Source organism: Rhincodon typus, chromosome 26, assembly GCF_021869965.1.
Source record: "Rhincodon typus isolate 14 chromosome 26, sRhiTyp1.1, whole genome shotgun sequence".
NCBI classification, from domain to species: domain Eukaryota; kingdom Metazoa; phylum Chordata; class Chondrichthyes; order Orectolobiformes; family Rhincodontidae; genus Rhincodon; species Rhincodon typus.
In genome coordinates, this window is record NC_063357.1 from 3,121,430 (window position 1) to 3,140,021 (window position 18,592).

The 18,592-nt window shown below is 43.5% G+C and overlaps 1 protein-coding gene and 1 long non-coding RNA gene across 2 annotated transcripts in view; one reads left to right on the forward strand and one right to left on the reverse strand.

Annotated features, from left to right (window-relative positions):
• Nucleotides 1-455: 455 nt before the first annotated feature.
• ppm1da (protein phosphatase, Mg2+/Mn2+ dependent, 1Da) lies at nt 456-8,595 on the forward strand. Its single transcript, XM_048612605.1, has 5 exons — nt 456-2,356; nt 2,618-2,742; nt 3,857-4,047; nt 4,379-4,618; nt 5,469-8,595. Exons 1-5 carry the CDS (start codon nt 2,127-2,129, stop codon nt 5,901-5,903), a joined length of 1,221 nt encoding a protein of 406 aa, XP_048468562.1. The 5' UTR covers nt 456-2,126; the 3' UTR covers nt 5,904-8,595.
• A 4,231-nt stretch (nt 8,596-12,826) lies between these two features.
• LOC125486156 overlaps nt 12,827-18,592 on the reverse strand; it is a 6,127-nt gene continuing 361 nt past the window's right edge. Inside the window, exon 2 of the long non-coding RNA XR_007264842.1 lies at nt 12,827-12,884. This is a non-coding gene — a long non-coding RNA (uncharacterized LOC125486156). The remainder of the gene's footprint in view (nt 12,885-18,592) is intronic.

Sequence of the window (18,592 nt, forward strand, 5' to 3'; positions counted from 1 at the left end):
CTGAACATCACTGGTGGAGGGGGTGAATGTTGAAGATCATAGAATCCCTACAGGACAGAAAGAGGCTATTTGGTCATCGAGTCTGCACTGACATCCCACCCTATCCCTGTAACCCCATACTTAACATGGCTAATCCACGTAGCCTGCATGTCCCTGGACACTATGGGACAAATTCCCATGGTCAATCCATTTAACCTGCACATCTTTGGACAGTGGGAGGAAACTGGAGCACCCGGAGGAAATTCCTGCTGATATGGGGAGAATGTGCAACTCCACACAGGCAGTGAATCAAACCTGGGTCCCTGGCACTGTGAGGCAGCAGCGCTAACCACTGAGCCACCGTGCCCCACATAGATGAATGGCATACGTGATGCTAATCAAATGGGCTGCTTTGTCCTGGACGGTGTCAGGCTTCTTGAGTGTCCTTGGAGCTCTACTCATCCATCATACTTTCTCATTTGCATCTTGGGGATGGTGGACAGGCTTTGGAAAGTCGAAGCTTCAGTTTTCTTAAAGCTACAGCATTGATGCGGCTGATCCAGGCCAATATAGCTGGTCAATGGTAACTCCCAGGATTTTGACAGTGGAGAATTCAGTGATGGTAATGCTATTGAATGTCAAGGGGAGATGTTTATATTCTCTCTTGTTGAATATGCTTCTTGCCTGGCACTTGTGTGGAGTGAATATTACTTGCCACTGATTAGCCCAGATCTTACTGCATCTGGATACTGTCATAGCCATGGGTCAGAACTCCAAATACTATGAGTGTTTTTAACTTGTAGTTCAAAATGTTCTTAACTGGGCTGCTACAGCCAAAAATAGCTGCAGATATAAATGAAGTGACTTATTCCATAGGTTTCTCTGCAGGCACAGTTAAAGATGTGAAGGGACCCTCAAACAACTGCTCTTTCAAGAAGGGAGAAACAAGTCAAAATACACTGGACTGTGATACTTTGTCACTGCAAAGATAACAAGGGGCTGATGACTCCTGATTAACAGTGAGCCACCCCCTGCAGATCATGTCCTAAACTTGAATATTCTTTAAAAGAAAAAGAGACCCACAAAGGGTAGAGGTTAAAAGGCTAGTTTCAGTTATACAGTGTGTGCTAGTGGTATGTGTGTGCATATATGTGCTGCCTTGTGTACCACTGTGTTAAGGTCCTGTTTGTACTAGTATGGATTTGAGCATCAGCCTGCTGTGAAAGTTGTGGTTGGAAAAACTATCCCCTGGTCACACCTCTTTTGCTGGTAAAGGGAGTCTCTCACTCTGAGTGCAAGAAATCAGCTAGCTAGCAAATCAGGCAAAAGAAAACGGGACGACACCCCGCATGCACTTCACTCGCCCTTCAGTCACAGTCGAATGGAATTAGCAACAGAATGTCAACCATGCTGTAAAACTGAGAGCCTTGAAATTGGCTGTTCAGTTACCAACGTCACCGCTGTGGATAACCTCCATTGCAACATTCAACCATCCAATCTTTGTGACCAGTTCGAAACTGTACTGCATATCTTTCCTTTAACTCTTTCATCTTTCTCGACTCATCTATTATTTCTAATGTGTTGCTAATTACTGTTAATTTAATATCGATTAAATTTGCTAATTGGCACCTTCCCAAAAAGCTTTATTTGGGTTCGTATTTTCTGACGGAGGGAACTGGGGGTTTGTACTTGGCTGTATATTAATGGTGAGAATAGGGACTGGTTGTGGGCACAGACGTTCCTGGTGTGCTAGCACTCCAATACAGAAACACTTCGGATTTCTATAATGCCTATGTCAACCTTGAGGCTTTGTGAATGTTTTACATCCTATTGAGTACTTTAAGTGTTGAGATGCAGGAAACCTGTCAGCTAGGTGTGCACAATCAATAATGTAATAATGGTCAGATAATCTCTGAGATAGTAATAGTCCTGGGATTTAATAGCTGATGTATTATCCGAGAATGCAAACGGAGCTTTTGATTTTAAGAGCTCCTCCTAAAAAGATGCTTCTGACAGTGTGGTGCTCCCTCTGGGCAGGGCTCCCTTGGCGCTGACCGAGACTGACATTATGTGGTGGTTCCTTTCCTTGCCCCCTCACCACTCTCTCTTTCTTTTCCTAACCCCCAACAGCTGAGTGGCCAAAGACGATGACCGGGCTCCCCAGCACATCCGGCACCACAGCAAGTGTTGTCATCATCTGTCGGAACAAGATGTACGTTGCCCACGTGGGAGATTCTGGTGTAGTCCTGGGCGCTCACGATGGCTCGAGTGAGGCCCGAGGGGAGAGGGAAAGGGTGGTACAGGCTCTGGAGGTGACGCAAGACCATAAGCCTGAGCTTCCCAAAGAGAAGGAGAGAATTGAAGGGCTTGGAGGCAGGTAAGTGCTACAAGGCGGGGGAGAATTGGGGTGTGTGTGTCTGTGTGTTCTTCTCCCCCTCCCTCTTCCCCCTGTCGGTCTGTTGGTGTTGGGGAGGGAGTAACCTGGGACTGAGGAAACTTGTGGAATGTAGTTACTGGTCCCGGCTCAGGGAGCACCATGGACAGGATCTCCCCAGTGGTCTGGCCAGTTATTTATCCCTCAATCAACATGTAATTCAGTCTATTTCTGGCATTTTTTTTCCTCCCCTGCCCCACCCAGTGTCATCAACAAGTCCGGAGTGAATCGTGTGGTGTGGAAGAGACCACGCCTGACCCACAACGGCCCTGTGCGGCGGAGTACGGTGATTGATCAGATCCCTTTCCTGGCTGTGGCCAGAGCACTGGGTGAGTTGCTGGGGAAGGGGTGAGCCGTGTCTAATGAGTTGGTGGATCGTTACATAATGAGATTTGGTGGATTGATTGACAATAGCAAGAGGGTAGAGAATCCAGTTCTCAATACTGGTAAAGGAGGCAGTGAGATCACAGCTATCCAGTACATTGGCTTTGGGTAAAGCTGGTCTGGTCTCATCTCTTTGCTCTCTTTTTGTCTCTTTTATTTTCCTCCTTCCCCCTGCTGTTTGTTTGACCCCACCCTCTGTCTGAAGTCTGGGGACTTTGCTGACGACAAGATCGGGTCTCACTGCGAGGTCCTCCGCAGTTGAATAGCCACGTTGCTGCAGCCATTGCCCAGAAGGGGGCTGTGATGCCTCCCCATGGTTGGACAGCTGCCTGTCTGGGCTAGGACTTCAGCAGTGTCCTCTCAGTTTTCTTAACTGAAGCTGGAGTTACCTTATCAAGGGGGAATTGATGGAATTAAACTAGGTTTCCCCACACCTCATCCTTAAAGGAAAAGGTATTTGGCAGGGATGGATTTGTAATCAGATCTGAGGCTTCCCTTATTGCCTGTGTGGGACAAGGAGGGAAAGAGCGTGAGCTGCCGGGCTCATCTGAGGAACTTGCTGAGACTTGTCCCGGTGGACAATGCTATCTTGTTAGTGTGTGGATGCTGCTACCATCTGGTGGAGACTCAGTGCCTTGCACTAGCCAGCTTTTGATTTGTCGGTTGCCCTCAAGTGGATGCAGCAGGAACAACTTTGGTTTGCTTGATAAGTTAAAAAGGGAAATGCGCTGTACTAACTATGTGTGTGTCTGCGCGCGCTAATGTGGAAGTGTGTTGTGTTTGGGTGGGGGAAGTGTGGTTGGAGTTTGGAAAGAGATGAGTGAGATGAGAAACAAATTGCTGGAAAAGCTCAGCAGGTCTGGCAGCAGCTGTGGAGAGAAATCCGTTAATGTTTCGGGTCGAGTGACTGTTCCTCCTAAGTGAGAGAGACCAAGGTGTGGCTAGCGTGACTCCTTGTATGGCCACTTGTGGTGAATGAGTGGAATTTGGAACAGGGCCTTCCGATCTCTTGTTGGCAGGACAATAATCAGTGACTCCCCTTATTCTTCTTTTTCATAGGCGATCTGTGGAGTTACGATTTTTACAGTGGTGAGTTTGTGGTCTCACCAGAACCAGACACCAGCGTTCACACGATTAACTGCCATGACCACAAGTACATCATCCTTGGCAGTGATGGGCTGTGGAATATGATCCCAGCTCAGGATGCTGTCACCATCTGCCATGACAACGAAGACAGGAAGCGATTGTTGGTGAGAATCTGGGGTCATAGCCTCGTTTCCCTCCTCTCTCTCCATCTTCACAGCGTCTGCTTATAAAATTGAAAGGTAGCGGAATTACGTTAAACTTGCATAGAATCTTGGCTAGAGACCACACTTGAGTGCTCTCTAAGGTTAACCATATTCAGCAGAGTGTGCACAACTGGATGAAAGTAGGAGGTGGGAATGGAACCTCACTGAGATCATGGCTTAATTCCAGTCACCTTATGTATGGTGGGGAAGGGAGCATTAACTCAGTCATCTCCTTCAGGACTTGTGATATGAAAATTTAATTTTTTTTTTGTTCCTTTTCCAATTCTTCCAGGAGGAGCCAGGACCTACGGGTGCTAAACTCCTGGTCACCCGTGCCCTGGGCCGGTGGAGGCAACGGATGCTGCGAGCTGACAACACCAGTGCTGTGGTGATATGCATTGACCCGCCCTCACAAGGATATGACCGACTCTGCGCTGACGAGCTGCGGCTCAAGCTGACCAATGGCTCAATCCACCAGATGGAGGAATCTGGTCTTGCCCTCCCATCTCTCTGCGCCGCACCACCACTCAAGGTACACGAGATTGGGGGAGCGTTACATGGGCAGCTGGGATCTTTCGCCTGTCCCTTGGGCAGTTAGACAGTTTCGTGTGTCAAGCTGTGTTGGGGTCAAATTACTAAACTTAGAGGAGTGTTCCCCAATCACCCCACCAAGGTTTTGTGCATGAATTTGGTAGTAGTGAAAGCTGGGGTGTATGAGAAAATGTTTTGCCACTTTCAGTAAAAGCTGAAGGAGAATGTCTATATTTAACAATTTATTTTGAGAAATTGTGTGAAATGCCATTTATTGAATTAAAATGTCATTGACGGTTCAGTTGGTACCACGCTTAGTTTGGAGTCCGAAGTGAGTTCAAGTCTCCACTCTGGAGACTTGAGCTTGATGCTCTGATCTGACATCCCAAGCTTAGCGCTGATGGAGTGTCGTGTGGGCAGATGGTCAGTGCTGATGGGGCAATGTGCAGGTGGAAGGTCAGTGCTGACAGAGTGCAGTGCTGTTGGAAGTGTCAGTTGAGAGGTTGAGCAAAGGCCTAAGCTGTGCTATCACGTACATGTAAAAAGCTCCCATAGTTACGAATGGAAAGGGAGTGAGGACTGCTTGCCGATGGTCTGGCAAGTATTTATGCGTTGATCAACATTTTTAAAAAACATTAATCTGGTCATTATTTATAATGCCGTTTGTGGGATCTTGCAATATGTAAATTAGCTGTCATGTTTCCTACATTACACGAGTGACTACACTTCTAAAGTGATTTACAGCCAATTAATTGCTTAGGAACATTCTGATGTGGTGGAAGGTACAATAGGAATGAAGACTCCTTTGATTAATCATTGTTGTCTCCCCTCTTGTTTCCTCTCTCCTGCAGGCACCAGACGATATTTCTCCACACTGGTTCTGTTCTGGTTTTGTTCCTGTGCTGACGAGAAGAGATACGAGGTGCAGGAGGAGCTCACCACCTCCTGCTGTTGTCACCACGTTGATGGAGCCGAGAGATGGGGCTGCAGAGAACAGAGTGGGGGAGGGGCGCAGGGCGACCTGGGCCAGTGCTGGCTTCAAGAGGACACTGGAAGAATTGAATGGGACAACGCCGGTCTCTGTGTCCAAGAGATTAAAACCTCGCCACAGGCGCAACAGTGGGGGAGGGGCAACAGGCTCGTCAAAGTCGATGACTGGGAACCCAGTGCTTTCCTCCAGGCGCAGAAATCCTGAGAAACCGGCAATGAGGAGGAGCTTGAGGGGCCAGCGAAGACTAAGGAACCCATTGTTGCAGCAGCACAGGAAGACTATCTGTGTGTGCTGATGTGGAGCACGTCAAGGCCCCTATGGCTTCAAGAGGGGTGTACAAGATGGTGGTCTTTATGGGCCCTTGATGCCAATTAATCATTCTAAAATCTGTAAAGAGAAAAAAAACCCCATCGACCCTTGATTCTGTTAATGTCTGTACATTTTTACTTTGTTTTGTCAACAGCAATATTCCTGCACCGTTTCAGCAGTTTTACATATATTTTATTCCCTGCACTATGCACAGATCTGCAGGAATGTACTGTGATCTTTTAGCTCTGACCAACTTTTCAGCTCTTCTTGTTCTCTGTCTGAGATCTCTTGGGAAGTAAAGAAAAATAATGTTTTGGTTAATTGAATGATGAAGTAATTCTCCCCAGCCCTTCCATTCTGATGATGCTTGACGAGGAATGACTTCTTCCCCCAGTCCATTGCTCCCATGGCTGTGGTTTGCTGCCCTGGCACAAACTGGAGATGGTTTCATCCCAGTTTGATTGCTGATGTCAAATTCCCATACCCCTCGCTGTTGGGTTGAAATCTGCCAATGACTGAAGCCAGCCAATCTTGGCCCCCATGAATACCGTGCCAAGTTGCTGTGGTTTCCATTGAACATCAGTTCCTTGTTTGCAATGTGGTTAATCAGTGGTCCTGGACTGGTGGTTGGGATATGGGAGCGGTACCTGCTTGGCTAATTGAAATGGGGGTGGGAATGAATGCAGAGCTCTCAGTTGCATGTTATTGCTGCTACCTGCAATCCATGATGTCTGTTAGCTACAATTAACCAGCTCTGCTCATTTAAAACACCATAGGAGTGCTGTCTGGCACTTTGTAGCTCACACAGGGATCATGATGAAAGATAAACAGATTGATTAATTTGCCAGTGTTTGAATCCATCTCCCTGTCCTTGCTGGATATTTCCTCTGTGGTTTGGTTTTGGCAATTGCTCCATCATATCAGCAAAGTGTGCCAGGTTACTTGGGCTTGAGTGGAGTGATCTGATCTCGCCATACATGCGGAGTTTGAGCTGAATTAGCAGAGGAGCACCGGAGGCTGAAATGTGATTAACAGTCAGACTAAGAGCTCTTGGTGAGCTAGATGTGTTGATGCCTACCTGTACTGTATTCACCAGATCAGTCAGAAAATCAAGGAGTGGGAAATTAGCCCATGCTGTACCAATGTAAGGACCCCAACAACTCCTGCTTTTTAAAAGTCTACACAAATCTGTTTTAACTGGTTTTGTTGCCTTTGTGGATAATTTTAACTAATTTAATATTTTGACTAGGGATTTCTCCAGTGGACAAATGCTCGAGCTGCAAAAATAATAGTTTTAGATGAATTCCTTTTGACATTTGGAAACACTTTCACCATGTGCAAAAGATAAAGTTTAAACGCCACGTATTCCTTTGGGTGACCATTACTTTGTTTCAATCAGTTCTGTATTTCAATGATCAAAGTTATTGTCCTTCTGACAACGAGGTCACAACTTACAATTGTGTTTCCAGGCTTGCAGTGGGTGCTTTTTTTTAAATTTGACAGCCTTCAGTCTTTGCCCAGGAAGCTCAATGTGTTCCCTCTTGACTTTGAAGGGCTGTACCATGAACCGTATGACTGAATCCCCAGGGCATCACACTCTGGATAAATAAAATGTGGACTGGCTTCTAGACTCCCTTGGTTTTGAACTAAGTGATCACCATGCAGTTTCTAGTTTTTTTTTAAAAGATGGCTGAGAGCGGAGAAGTGCTTAAAATGCATGATTTTTGGTTTTAGGTGGGCAAGGGAGGAGGGGGTCTAGGGAATTTGTGGGACTTGCCTGTCTGTGAACATTATCAGCTCTGCTGAGTTAGAAAGTCTCCTCTCCCTTGAGGTGAGAAGGAAAGGGAAGAGGGTCAGAGCAGCAAACTGTCGATATCTGACTGTGATCCACCTGGCTGGCAGAATGGCCACCTCCTGTTCCTAATCCAGACCTTTTATTTCTACAGTTGTGGGAGAAGAGGATGAGAGAGGAAATAATTGTGTTGTGCATCGCAAATCTTGTCGCTCAACCTGTTCTCCATTGTTATTGAGGGCGCGTTCTCCTTAATCCCTCGTATTGATGGTGCTGCTACATTTACACATGGGAGTTTACTAATTTTGTATTAATATATATATGTGTGTATAGTATATATATATATATATATTTGAAAACTGTTTCCAAGTATTAGCCTATTGTTACTGTGTTTTGCTAAATAAAATAATTGCGCTCTTACTGGAACCTGCGTCACTCTTAATCCCAATGGGATCATGTTTCAACCCTTTGTCACTGCCTAAATGTGGTGCCAGATAATGGTGAATCAATACTTGGTTGCTTTGGGTTTTATTATGATTAGTGAACAGTGGACGCTTTTCTCAAATTGACATGCAACTTTAGTTTGAGGCTGTGGGTGAACTTTCTTTTCTGGAGGTAGGTGTGTTTCTGCCAAGTACTATCAGAACTGTTGAAGAGGTGGTTGTTTTGCGTAATGTGGTTTGTCAAAATGAGATTATTTTAATCAGTGATCACTCTAAATTGGATACCAGGCACGCATAAATTTACACTTTAATCAGTCTCAAGCACCCCTTCATCAGGGAGGAGAAAAATCAGCTTGGATTCTGGTGCCAAATGGCTGCCAACTTGCTTTTATTGGTAAGTGCATTGAATATAGGACTAGGAAGGTCATGTTGCGGCTGTACAGGACATTGGTTAGGCTACTTTTGGAATACTGCGTTCAATTCCTGCCTTCCTGCTATGGGAAAGATGTAAAATGTGAAAGGGTTCGGAAAAGATTTACAAGAATGTTGCCAGGTTTGGAAGATTTTGAGCTCTAGGGAGAGGCTGAACAGACTGGGGCTATTTTCCCTAAAGCATTGGAGGCTGTGGGTGACATTATGGAAGTTTAGAAAATCATGTAGAACGTGGGTAGGGTGAATAACAGAAGTCTTTTTCTCAGGGTAGGGGAGTCCAAAACTAAAGGGCACAGGTATAAGATGAGGAGGAAAGATTTAAAAGGGACCTAAGGGGCAATTTTTTCATGCAGAAGGTGTGCGTGTATGGAATGAGCTGCCAGAGGAAGTGGTGGAGGCTGATACAATTACAATATTTAAAAGGCACCTGGATGGGTATATGAATAGAAAGGGTTTAGAGGTATATTGGCTAAATGCTGGCAAATGGGACTAGATTAATTTAGGATATCTAGTTGGCATTGCTGAGCTGGATCGAAGGGTTCTGTGCTGTACATGTCTATGACTATGACCTGTGTGAATGTGTGTGGTGACACGACCATATAAAAGGATTTACAGCATGAACAGACCATTTTGCTCTACAGATCCGTGCTAGTGTTAATACTTTAGTGAGTCTACAGCTACTCTCACCCATCAGTGTGGCATTTCTCTGACTTGTTATCTAGCTTCTCCTTAAATTTATCTAATTTGTGTCAACCAGTTCTTGTGCTAATAAGTTCCACAGTCTGACCATTGAGTACAAGAAGTCTCTCCTGGTTAGATTGCATTTGGAATATCGTGTCCAGTTTTGGGATCTCTATCTCATGAAAGATGTTGCCATAGGGTGAGTGTAATGAAGGTTCACCAGGCTGGTTTTCTGGTTGAAGGGATTGTCTCGTGGAGAGATTTTGCAAATTGAATCTGTGTTCCATGGAATTTTAAAGAATTAGAGGTGATTTCGTTGAAACCTACAAAATATATAAAGGGATGGGCAGGATAGTTGCAGAAAAGATGCTCCCCCTGGCTGGGGAGTCTAGAACTAGGGGCACCATGTAAAAACTAACAGGTTGCCACTTAAGACTGAAATGAGGTAATTTCTATTTCTGACAGGGTGGTGAATCGTTGCCTGTGGTAGCTTAGTCTTTTAAGTATGTTTAATGTAAAGGTTGATTATGCCATTGACAATAAAAAGAAACTAAAGGATTATATGGATAGTGTTGGAGACATTGAAGTGTTCAGTTAGCTGTGACTGCATTAAATGGTGGAGCAGGCTTGATGGGCTGAATGACCTACTATTCAAACCTTGTTATATTTATGGGCTCAATTGAAAAAATGTTCTCGTGTACCCTATCAAACTGTTTCACAGTCTTAGAGATCCCTATTCCCGTCAATTTTTTGACATTTAATCATTTTGCATGGGTATCACAGTTCTGGTTATGATACTAACTTTTTTAAAATTCCATCTTGTCAGTGCTTCGTGTACTTATTATAACGCAGACCTAAAATGACTTCAGTACCCTGATTAGGTCTTAACCAACATTATCCTACCACCACTGTCTAGATTGATACATTATGAGTCGCGTTTGGGATGGCAAGAGGATGTCAGGAATATCTATTTTGGGAGTCAGCATGTGCAGGGGAGGAAAGGGGAGAGACAACAAATAGCAACTGGCAATACAACTCCGGGAAGAACCACTGAGCTTAATGGGGTGCATTGAAGATCCATCACAACAATACAGAAAGTCCTTAAACTAGCCTTGTAATTTATTGAATACAGAAGGTTAAGTAGTGATCTAATTTGAGATGTTTAGGATGATTAAAGGATTTGATGGATAGATAGAAATTCTTTCCTTTGGGGTGGTTGTTGGACATGGGGAGGTCCAAAGAAAATTGGAAATGTTGAAATTATAGTAAGACTTTTCAGGTGTGATGTGATCCAAAGGGTTGTAATCTGCAACTGTTTTCCCCCCAGAAAAGATGTTGAAGATGGAGTTGAATTGAAAATGTCAAAACTGAGGTTAGTAGTTTCAATTAGAGATAAAAAGAAACTGCAGATGCTGGAATCCAAGGTAGACAAACAGTGCCTTCAAGAACACGGCAAGCCATGTAGCATCTGGAAGAAAGGAGAAGTCAACCTTGCGGGTATTACCCTTCTTCAGGACTGGAGGTGGGGTTAGGGGGAATTGGAGATAAAGAGAGGTGTGGTGGGGGGGGAGGTGGGAGTGATAGGTGGACACCGGTTGGTCAATGGGAAGGATGAATCCAGTTGATAGCTGGGAGGGTCAGTAGCTGGAATGGAAGAGAGGAGGTGTGGCTGGAAAGGGAGCTGGGGGATGGATGGGAAGGTTATTTGAAATTCGAGAACTCAATGTTAAGTCCTCCGAGCTGTATGGTGCCCAGCTGGAAGAAGGTGGTGTTCCTCAAATTTGTGTTCTGAATCGCTGCGACACTGGAGTAGGCTGAGGAAGGACATGCTGGGAGGGCAGTTGAAATGGGCAGTGACCAGGAGGTTAGGCTGGCTGTTATGGACCAGGCAAAACCAAGGCAAATAAATGTGCTTAAGATACAGATCTGCCATAATCTAAAGTGTAGAGCAGGCTTGGGGGACTGAATTGCCTCCATCTGTTAGTAAGCCTTTTAGAGTCTGCTGCAGTATATGTTTGGGTGGAGCCAGAAAGGCTGTTAATGATTGTTTAATGATAATCACTGACAGCAGCTTTTTTTAGATTTATTGAATTTAAATTTCCCCTGCTTCCACGATGCTAAGATGTGAACTCATACTTCTGGAACATTAGTCTGAGCCTCTGGATTATTACTTTAAAAACATTTCTACTCTGTTTCTGTCCCATATTAATAATTTAGATTTGGATGTACAGTTGCAAACTTTGGAAATTAATACAAAACTTGAGAATACTGTATGATATGTGAGGATGAAAGTAGATTTTCAAAGACTGTAGATTACTAGAATAGATGGACAAATGGCAGATGAAATTTAATGTATAGACTTTTGAAGTGACACGCTTCAGTTAGAAGCGTGAGAAGTGGTCTAAAAGGGTGCAATTCTCAAGAGCGTGTGGAACAGAGACATATGGGAAGCAGCAGCATAGTGGTATTGTCGTTATGTAATCCAGAGATCTAGGCTAATGCTCTGGTGAAAAAGTATAAATCCCATTATAGCAGAAGGTGGAATTCAAATTCAATTAACAAATATTTTAATAGACCACTTTCTTTTTGGACTACAGACTGAAAATGAGAAAAAAATGGTCACTGCCCTTTAAAGAAACGTGCATGTACATGGAAACTGAAAGAACTGTGGATGCTGTAAATCAGAAACAAAAACAAAAACAGGTTGCTGGAAAAACTCAGCCGGTATGAGGAAGGGTCACTGGACCTAAAATGTTAACTCTGATTTTTTTCTTCAAAGATGCTGCCAGACCTGCTGAGACTTTCCAACAACCTCTGTTTTTATGCATGTACATGGAGTTGTTTGCAGCTTGGAAGAACAAGTGAAACTCACTCCTGCACATGAGACGGAGTCATAGAGATATACAGCATGGAAACAAACCCTTTGGAACAACTTGTCCATGCTGACCAGATACCCTAAATAAATCTAGTCCCATTTGCCAACATTTGGCCTGTATCACTCTTAAACTCTTCCTATTCATATACCTATCCTGATACTTTTTAAAAGACTCCACCTCTGGCAGCTCATTCCATACAGGCACCACTCTCTGTGTGAAAAAGTTGTATCTTAGGTCCCTTTTAAATCTTTGCCCTCTTACCCTAAACCTATGCCTTCTAGTTTTGGACTCCCCCCACCCTAGGGAAAAGGCCTTGTCTATTTACCCTATTCATGCCCCTCATGATTTTATAAACCTCTATAAGGTCACCCCTCAGGCCCCAATGCTCCAGAGGAAAATAGCCTCAATCTATTCAGCCTCTCCCTACAGCTCAAACCCTCCAACTCTGGCAACATCCTTGTAAATCTCTTCTAAACCCTTTCAAGTTTCACAACATCCTTCCCACTGCAGGGAGACCAGAATTGCATGCAGTATTCTAACAGATAATGTTACTTCTTGAGGACATTGAGTCCAAACGCATTGGTAGCATTTGTTGCGGGACCAGCACAGTAACAACTCTGTGACTGGCCAGCTTGTAGTTTAACACAGACCCTGTTGGGGGAATAAAACAGGAGACTTCTAGAAGTTAGGTGCATCAATCTTTATTTCTTCCCTTTCTCTATGAAGTTGCTTTCTCAAAATTTCTGTTGAAAGAGCAGAAAAACTGTTTGGATGTGCTGTAAGAAATAATTCTAAAACCAAGCGACAATAAGAGAGACCCCAAGACCAACCAAGCAACCCATGAACTACAGAATGTTCGTTATAGTACAAATAACATTGAAGAATTGAAACCAACCCAATTAGTTTTGAGATTTGGATTGGTGATCCAGAACTGTGTTCTTCTGACTGTTTTTTCCCCCTCTACTCATTTGTGTTTTCTTTTTCCTTTGTGGGAATATTAGTAATAAAGTTAATGGTACTTATACCAGAAATCCTGTACTTTTACAGTTCTTGTTAAAGATAAATGTGTTATAATAAAATTATTTTTACTGTTACTGAAGGGATCTGGTGTGGTTTGCTTTTATCCTTGTAGCAGTCTGTCAGAGGCAAATTGGTTTTTTGGTAGCTTCATTAAGTCTTAACATTTGTGGTGACTCCAGGAACAGTGGGTCTTCATTTTTAGCATGCCATCCCAGTGAGTCCTGACAATGTGAAATTTCAAGCTAATTTAATGGTGAGCATGAGACCATTGTTTATTTGTTGTAAAAACTCAGCTGGTTCACTAAAAATCTATCATCTTCATCTTGTTTGGCCTACGGTGATTTCAGACCCACAGCAATGTGATTGACTCTAAAATGCCCTTTGAAATGGCCAATAAATTACTCAGCTGTATCTGTAACAGGCTAATAAAAGGAACGATATCAGTTGGACCATGCAACATTGACAAATGCAGAAGGAAATTACAATAGCACACACACACCCTTGTTAATTCCCAACTAACATCTGGTAGCATGAGCTAAAATTGGGAGAGCTGCTCCACAGATCAGTCATACAGTCACAGTTGTAGAGCTGTACAGAATGGAAACAGACCCTTTGGTCCAAGTTGTCCATGGTGACCACATATCCTAAATTAGTTAGTCCCATTTGCCAGCATTTGGCCCATATCCCTCTAAACTCTTCCTAGTCATATACCCATCCAGTTGCCTTTTAAATGTTGTAATTGTACCAGCCTCCACTACTTCCTCTGGCAACTCATTTCGTACATGCACCACCCTCTGCATGAAAAAGTTGCCCCTTAGGTGCCTTTTAAATCTTTCTCCTCTCACCAAAAACCTATGCCTCTAGTTTTGAATTCCCCCACCCCGGGGAAAAGACCTTGTCTTTTAACCCTATTCATGCCCCTTCATGATTTTATAAGAATGACCTCATGAGGTGATCTCTCAGCCACTGATGCTCCAGGGGAAAAAAGCTCCAGCCTAGTCAACCTCTCCCTATAGCTCAAACCCTCCAACTCTTGCAACATTCTTGTAAATCTTTTCTGAACCCTTTCAAGTTTCACAATATCCTTCCTATAACAGAGAGACCTGAATTTCATACAGTATTCCAAAACTGGCCTAACCAATGTCCTGTCCACAAAAGGACCTCGCAACTCCTATAATCAACGCACTGACCAACAAAGGCGAGCATACCAAACATAACATTATATGATTTTGTGAGAATGACTACATCTCAGATATTGTCATCACCATCCCTGGTGATGTGGCTGCACATCCGAATACAGTTGGAAGAGAAGGACTATCCCTGGGAATTCTTAATATGAAGAACAACATTGACTTCAGACTCCATGAGGTCCTACATCAAGTCAAAACATGGGCAAGGAAATTTATTGATTACCAGCATACAGCTCTAACACCGTATTTTGCGTTCTGTTATATTACCTTGATGTATTTATGTATAGTATGATTTGTCTGGATAGCACACAAAACAATACTTTTCACTGTATCTTGCTACATGTGGCAGTAACAAATCAAATCAAATGTGGTCCTGGCATAGTCCCCACTCTTGCATCTCTACTAAACCAGGGGATTGATTCTGGTTTATGAAGAGTGCAGGAAGACACGTCAGGAGCAGTATATTCAGGTCTGAATGATGGAATGATGGAGGAGATCAGCTCATCCGTGCATAAGACAGGCTGAGGCATTTGAAAGTATCTTCAGCCAAAAGTGCTCAGTGGATAATCTATATTGGTGTACCCCTGACATCCCCAGCATTATGGACGCCAGTTTTCAGCCAATTCTATTCACTCCACACAATTTCTATAGTTAACAATGAATGATAAAAAGGTAAACATTAAACTTAAGGAAAAGGTCTCTAATTGGAAAAGATGACTGACAAGTCTGATGATTGGCCAGATTATAAAGAATAGCAGAAAATTACTAAAAGATTAATGAGGAAGAAATTAGATTATGTGAGGAAGTTTGCTCGAAATGTGAACACAGATAAAAAGAGTTCTTACAAGTGATATCTAAAAAGGAAATGAGTAAATAAAATACGAGTTTGTCTTTTAGATAATTAAAAGTTAATACTGGATAATAAGGAAATAAGGGGTGAAATTAACCAATATTTTGCTTCTGTTTTTATTATAAAGGATAAAAAAAGACACACCAGTAATAGGTGTAAAACAGGATGTGGAAGGCAGAGATTAATACAATGTGGGAAAATGTGAAATTGTTCACTTTGGAAGGATGAATAAAAAGAGTGTGACATAAATGGAGAATAAATGTAGAATTCTGGTTGTGCAGAGGGATCCAAGTGTTCTAGTGAATGAGTCACAAAAAGTTAATACATGGGTACAGTATTTGATTAAAAATGCTAATAGAATGTTGTCCTTTATTAAGAGAGGAATGAACATAAAAACAAGGATGTTACACTTCAATTACACGGGACATTGGTGAGACCTTGAATACTGTGTGCGTTCGTGATTTCCTTATTTAAGGAAGGTGTAAATGCAACGGAGGGGTTTCAAGAAAGCCTTACTAGACTGATACCTTGAATGATCAGATTGTCTTATGAAGGGCAGGTTGGGTTTGTTTCCAGTGGTGTTTGGAAAAGTGAGGGGTGACTCGACTCATGTATGTAAGATCCTGAACAGTCTTGGATGTGAAATTTCTCTCTCTCTGATCTCACTTTACCCTCTTCCCAATCCCAGTTTCCCTCTCTCTCTGATACTGGTTCTCCTCTCTCTTTGATCCTGGTTTTCCTTCTCTCCCTGGTTTTCCTTTCTGATCCTGGTTTTCATCTCCCTGTTTTCAGTTTTCCTATCCTCTCATCTTTCCTTCACTCTAATTCCAGTATCCGTTCTCCTTGATCATGATGTTCCTTCTGTTCCCATTTCGTCTCCCTTTCCCCTCTCCCTGTTCCCAGCTTTCCTCTATGATTCCGGTTTCTCTCTCTTCCCATTGCCTGTTTTCCATTTTCCTAATTTTAGTTTTCATCCTGTGATCCCTGTTTGCCCCCTCTCCATTTTCCCAGTTTCCCTATCTCCCTGCTTTCCCTTCTGATCCCGATTTCCTCTCTCTGATCCCAGTTTTCCTCATGCCTGTTCCTGAAAGTCCTTTCTGATTCTGGTTTTCCTTCTAACAGATCCCAGATTTGCGCTATCTCTGATCCAGGTTTTTCTCTCCAATTCCAGTTTTCACTCCCTTTGCTACTGGTTTTCCTCCCTCCTGTCTCGCAGTTCTCGGTTTTCCTCTCCCTGTTCCCAGTCTTTCCAATCCTGATCCCTGTTTCCCTCTCACCCTGTTTCTGTTTTTTGTCTGATCCTGGTTTTCCCTTGCTCCCTGTTCCCACTTTTCCCATTTCCCTGACCCAATTTTTCCTTTTCATGACCCATATTTTCCTCACTCCCTGTTCCCAAATCTTCTCTCTGATCCTGCTTTTCCTCTTCCTAATTCCAAGTTCCCTCTCTCTGATTATGTTTTTTTCTCTCTCTGATCCAGTTTCCCTCTTTTCCTTTTCCTGGTTTCGCTCTCACCCTGATCCTAATTTTCCTCTCTAATCCATTCTCCTCATTACCTGTTCCTGAATTTTCACTGATCCTGATTTTCCCTCTAGCTGATCCTGCATTGCCTCTCTCTGATCCCAGTTTTCCCTCTCTCTGTACTTGATTTATTCTCTCTTCTCTAATCCTGTTCCTGGTTTTCTTCTCTGAACCTGGTTTTCCTTCTCTCTGTTCCCACATGTCATCTCACTCTTATCCCAGTTCTCCCTCTCGCTATCCTGGTTTTCCCTTTCTCTGATCTTGGCTATTCCTCTCTCAATCTGGGTTTTCCCTCTCTCTGATCTGGTTTTCCTCTCTGGAACCTGGTTTTTCCCTCTCTTTCTCATCCCATTTTTCTTTCTCCCTCTGATACCGGTTTTTGTCTTTCTGATCTAGGTTTTCATCGCTCTGTTGATCCCATTTTCCCCTCTCTCTGATCTCGTTTTTCCTCTCTCTCTGATCCTGTGTTTCCATCTCTCTGATCCTGCTTTTAGTCTCTCTTTGATCGTGGTTTTTCCTCTCTCTCTGATCCTGGTTTTTTCTCTCTCTCCAATCCTGGTTTTAGTCTCTCTCTGATCCCAGTTTTTCCACTCCGATCCTGGTTTTTCCTCTCTCATCCTGGATTTTCCTCTCCAATCCCAGTATTTCCTCTCTGATCCCAGGTTTTCCTCTCTCTGATCCAAGTGTTTCCTCTCCTCTGATCCCGGTTTTAGTCTCTCTTGGATCCCGGTTTTTTTCCCCTCTCTCTGGTCCTGGTTTATCCTCTCTTATCCCGTTTTTCTCTCTCTCTCTGATCCTGGTTTTAGTCTCTCTCCGTTTTTGGTTTTCGGTCTCTAATCCCAGTTTTAACCTCTCTCAGATCCAGGTTTTCCCTCTCTAATCCCGGTTCTTCCTCTCTCTCCAATCCCAGTTTTCGTCTATCTCTGATCCTAGTTTTTCTCTCTTTCCGATCCCAGTTTTAGTCTGTCTCTGATCCTGGTTTTTCCTCTCTCCGATCCTGGTTTTTGTCTCTCTCCGATCCTGGTTTTTGTCTCTCTCCGGTCCTGGTTTTCCTCTCTGATCTAGGTTTTTCCTCTCTCTCTCTGATCCTGGTTTTAGTCTCTCTCCTCGATCCCTGTTTTCCCTCTCTCACTGATCCTGGTTTTAGTTTCTCTCTCTGATCCCAGTTTTTCCTCTCTGAGCCCGTTTTTTCCTCCCTCTCCGATCCTAGTTTTTTCTCACTCTCCGATCCTGGTTTTAGCCTTTGTCTGATTGTGTTTTTTACCTCTCTATCAGAACCTTGGGTTTTCCTCTTTGATCCCAGTTTTTCCTTTCTCTCTGATACCGGTTTTAGTCTCTCCAATCCCGTTTTTTCCTCTCGCCGATCCCGGTTTTAGTCTCTCTTTAATCCCGGATTTTTCTTCTCTCTCTGATCTTGGTTTTTCCTTTCTAGTCCTGGTTATTCCTCTCTCTCTGATCCCGATTTTTCCTCTCTCTTTGATCCTGGGTTTTCCTCTCTGATCCCGGTTTTAGTCTCTCCAATCCCGTTTTTTTCTCTCTCCGATCCCGGTTTTACTCTCTCTCTGATCCTGGATTTTTCTTCTCTCTCAAATCCTGCTTTTTTCTTTCTAGTCCCGGTTTTTCCTCTCTCTTTGATCTCGGTTTTTCCTCTCTGATCCCGGTTTTTCCTCTCTCTCTGATCCTAGTTTTTCCTCTCTCTCTGATCCCAGTTTTTCCCCTCTCTGATCCCGGTTTTTCCCCTTCACACTGATCCCGGTTTTTCCCCTCTCTCTGATCCCAGTATTTCCCCTCTCTCTATGATCCCGTTTTTTCCACTCTGATCCCGGTTTTTCCTCTCTCTGTGATCCCGGTTTTTGCACTCTGGTCCCGGTT

What these genes read in the sequence shown, in the direction of transcription:
- ppm1da (XM_048612605.1), top strand. Translation starts at nt 2,127, where the DNA reads ATGACCGGGCTCCCCAGCACATCCGGCACCACAGCAAGTGTTGTCATC. An exon ending in ATTGAAGGGCTTGGAGGCAG is followed by an intron (nt 2,357 to 2,617) that starts GTAAGTGCTACA and finishes TGCCCCACCCAG; the next exon opens with TGTCATCAACAAGTCCGGAG. An exon ending in GGCTGTGGCCAGAGCACTGG is followed by an intron (nt 2,743 to 3,856) that starts GTGAGTTGCTGG and finishes TCTTTTTCATAG; the next exon opens with GCGATCTGTGGAGTTACGAT.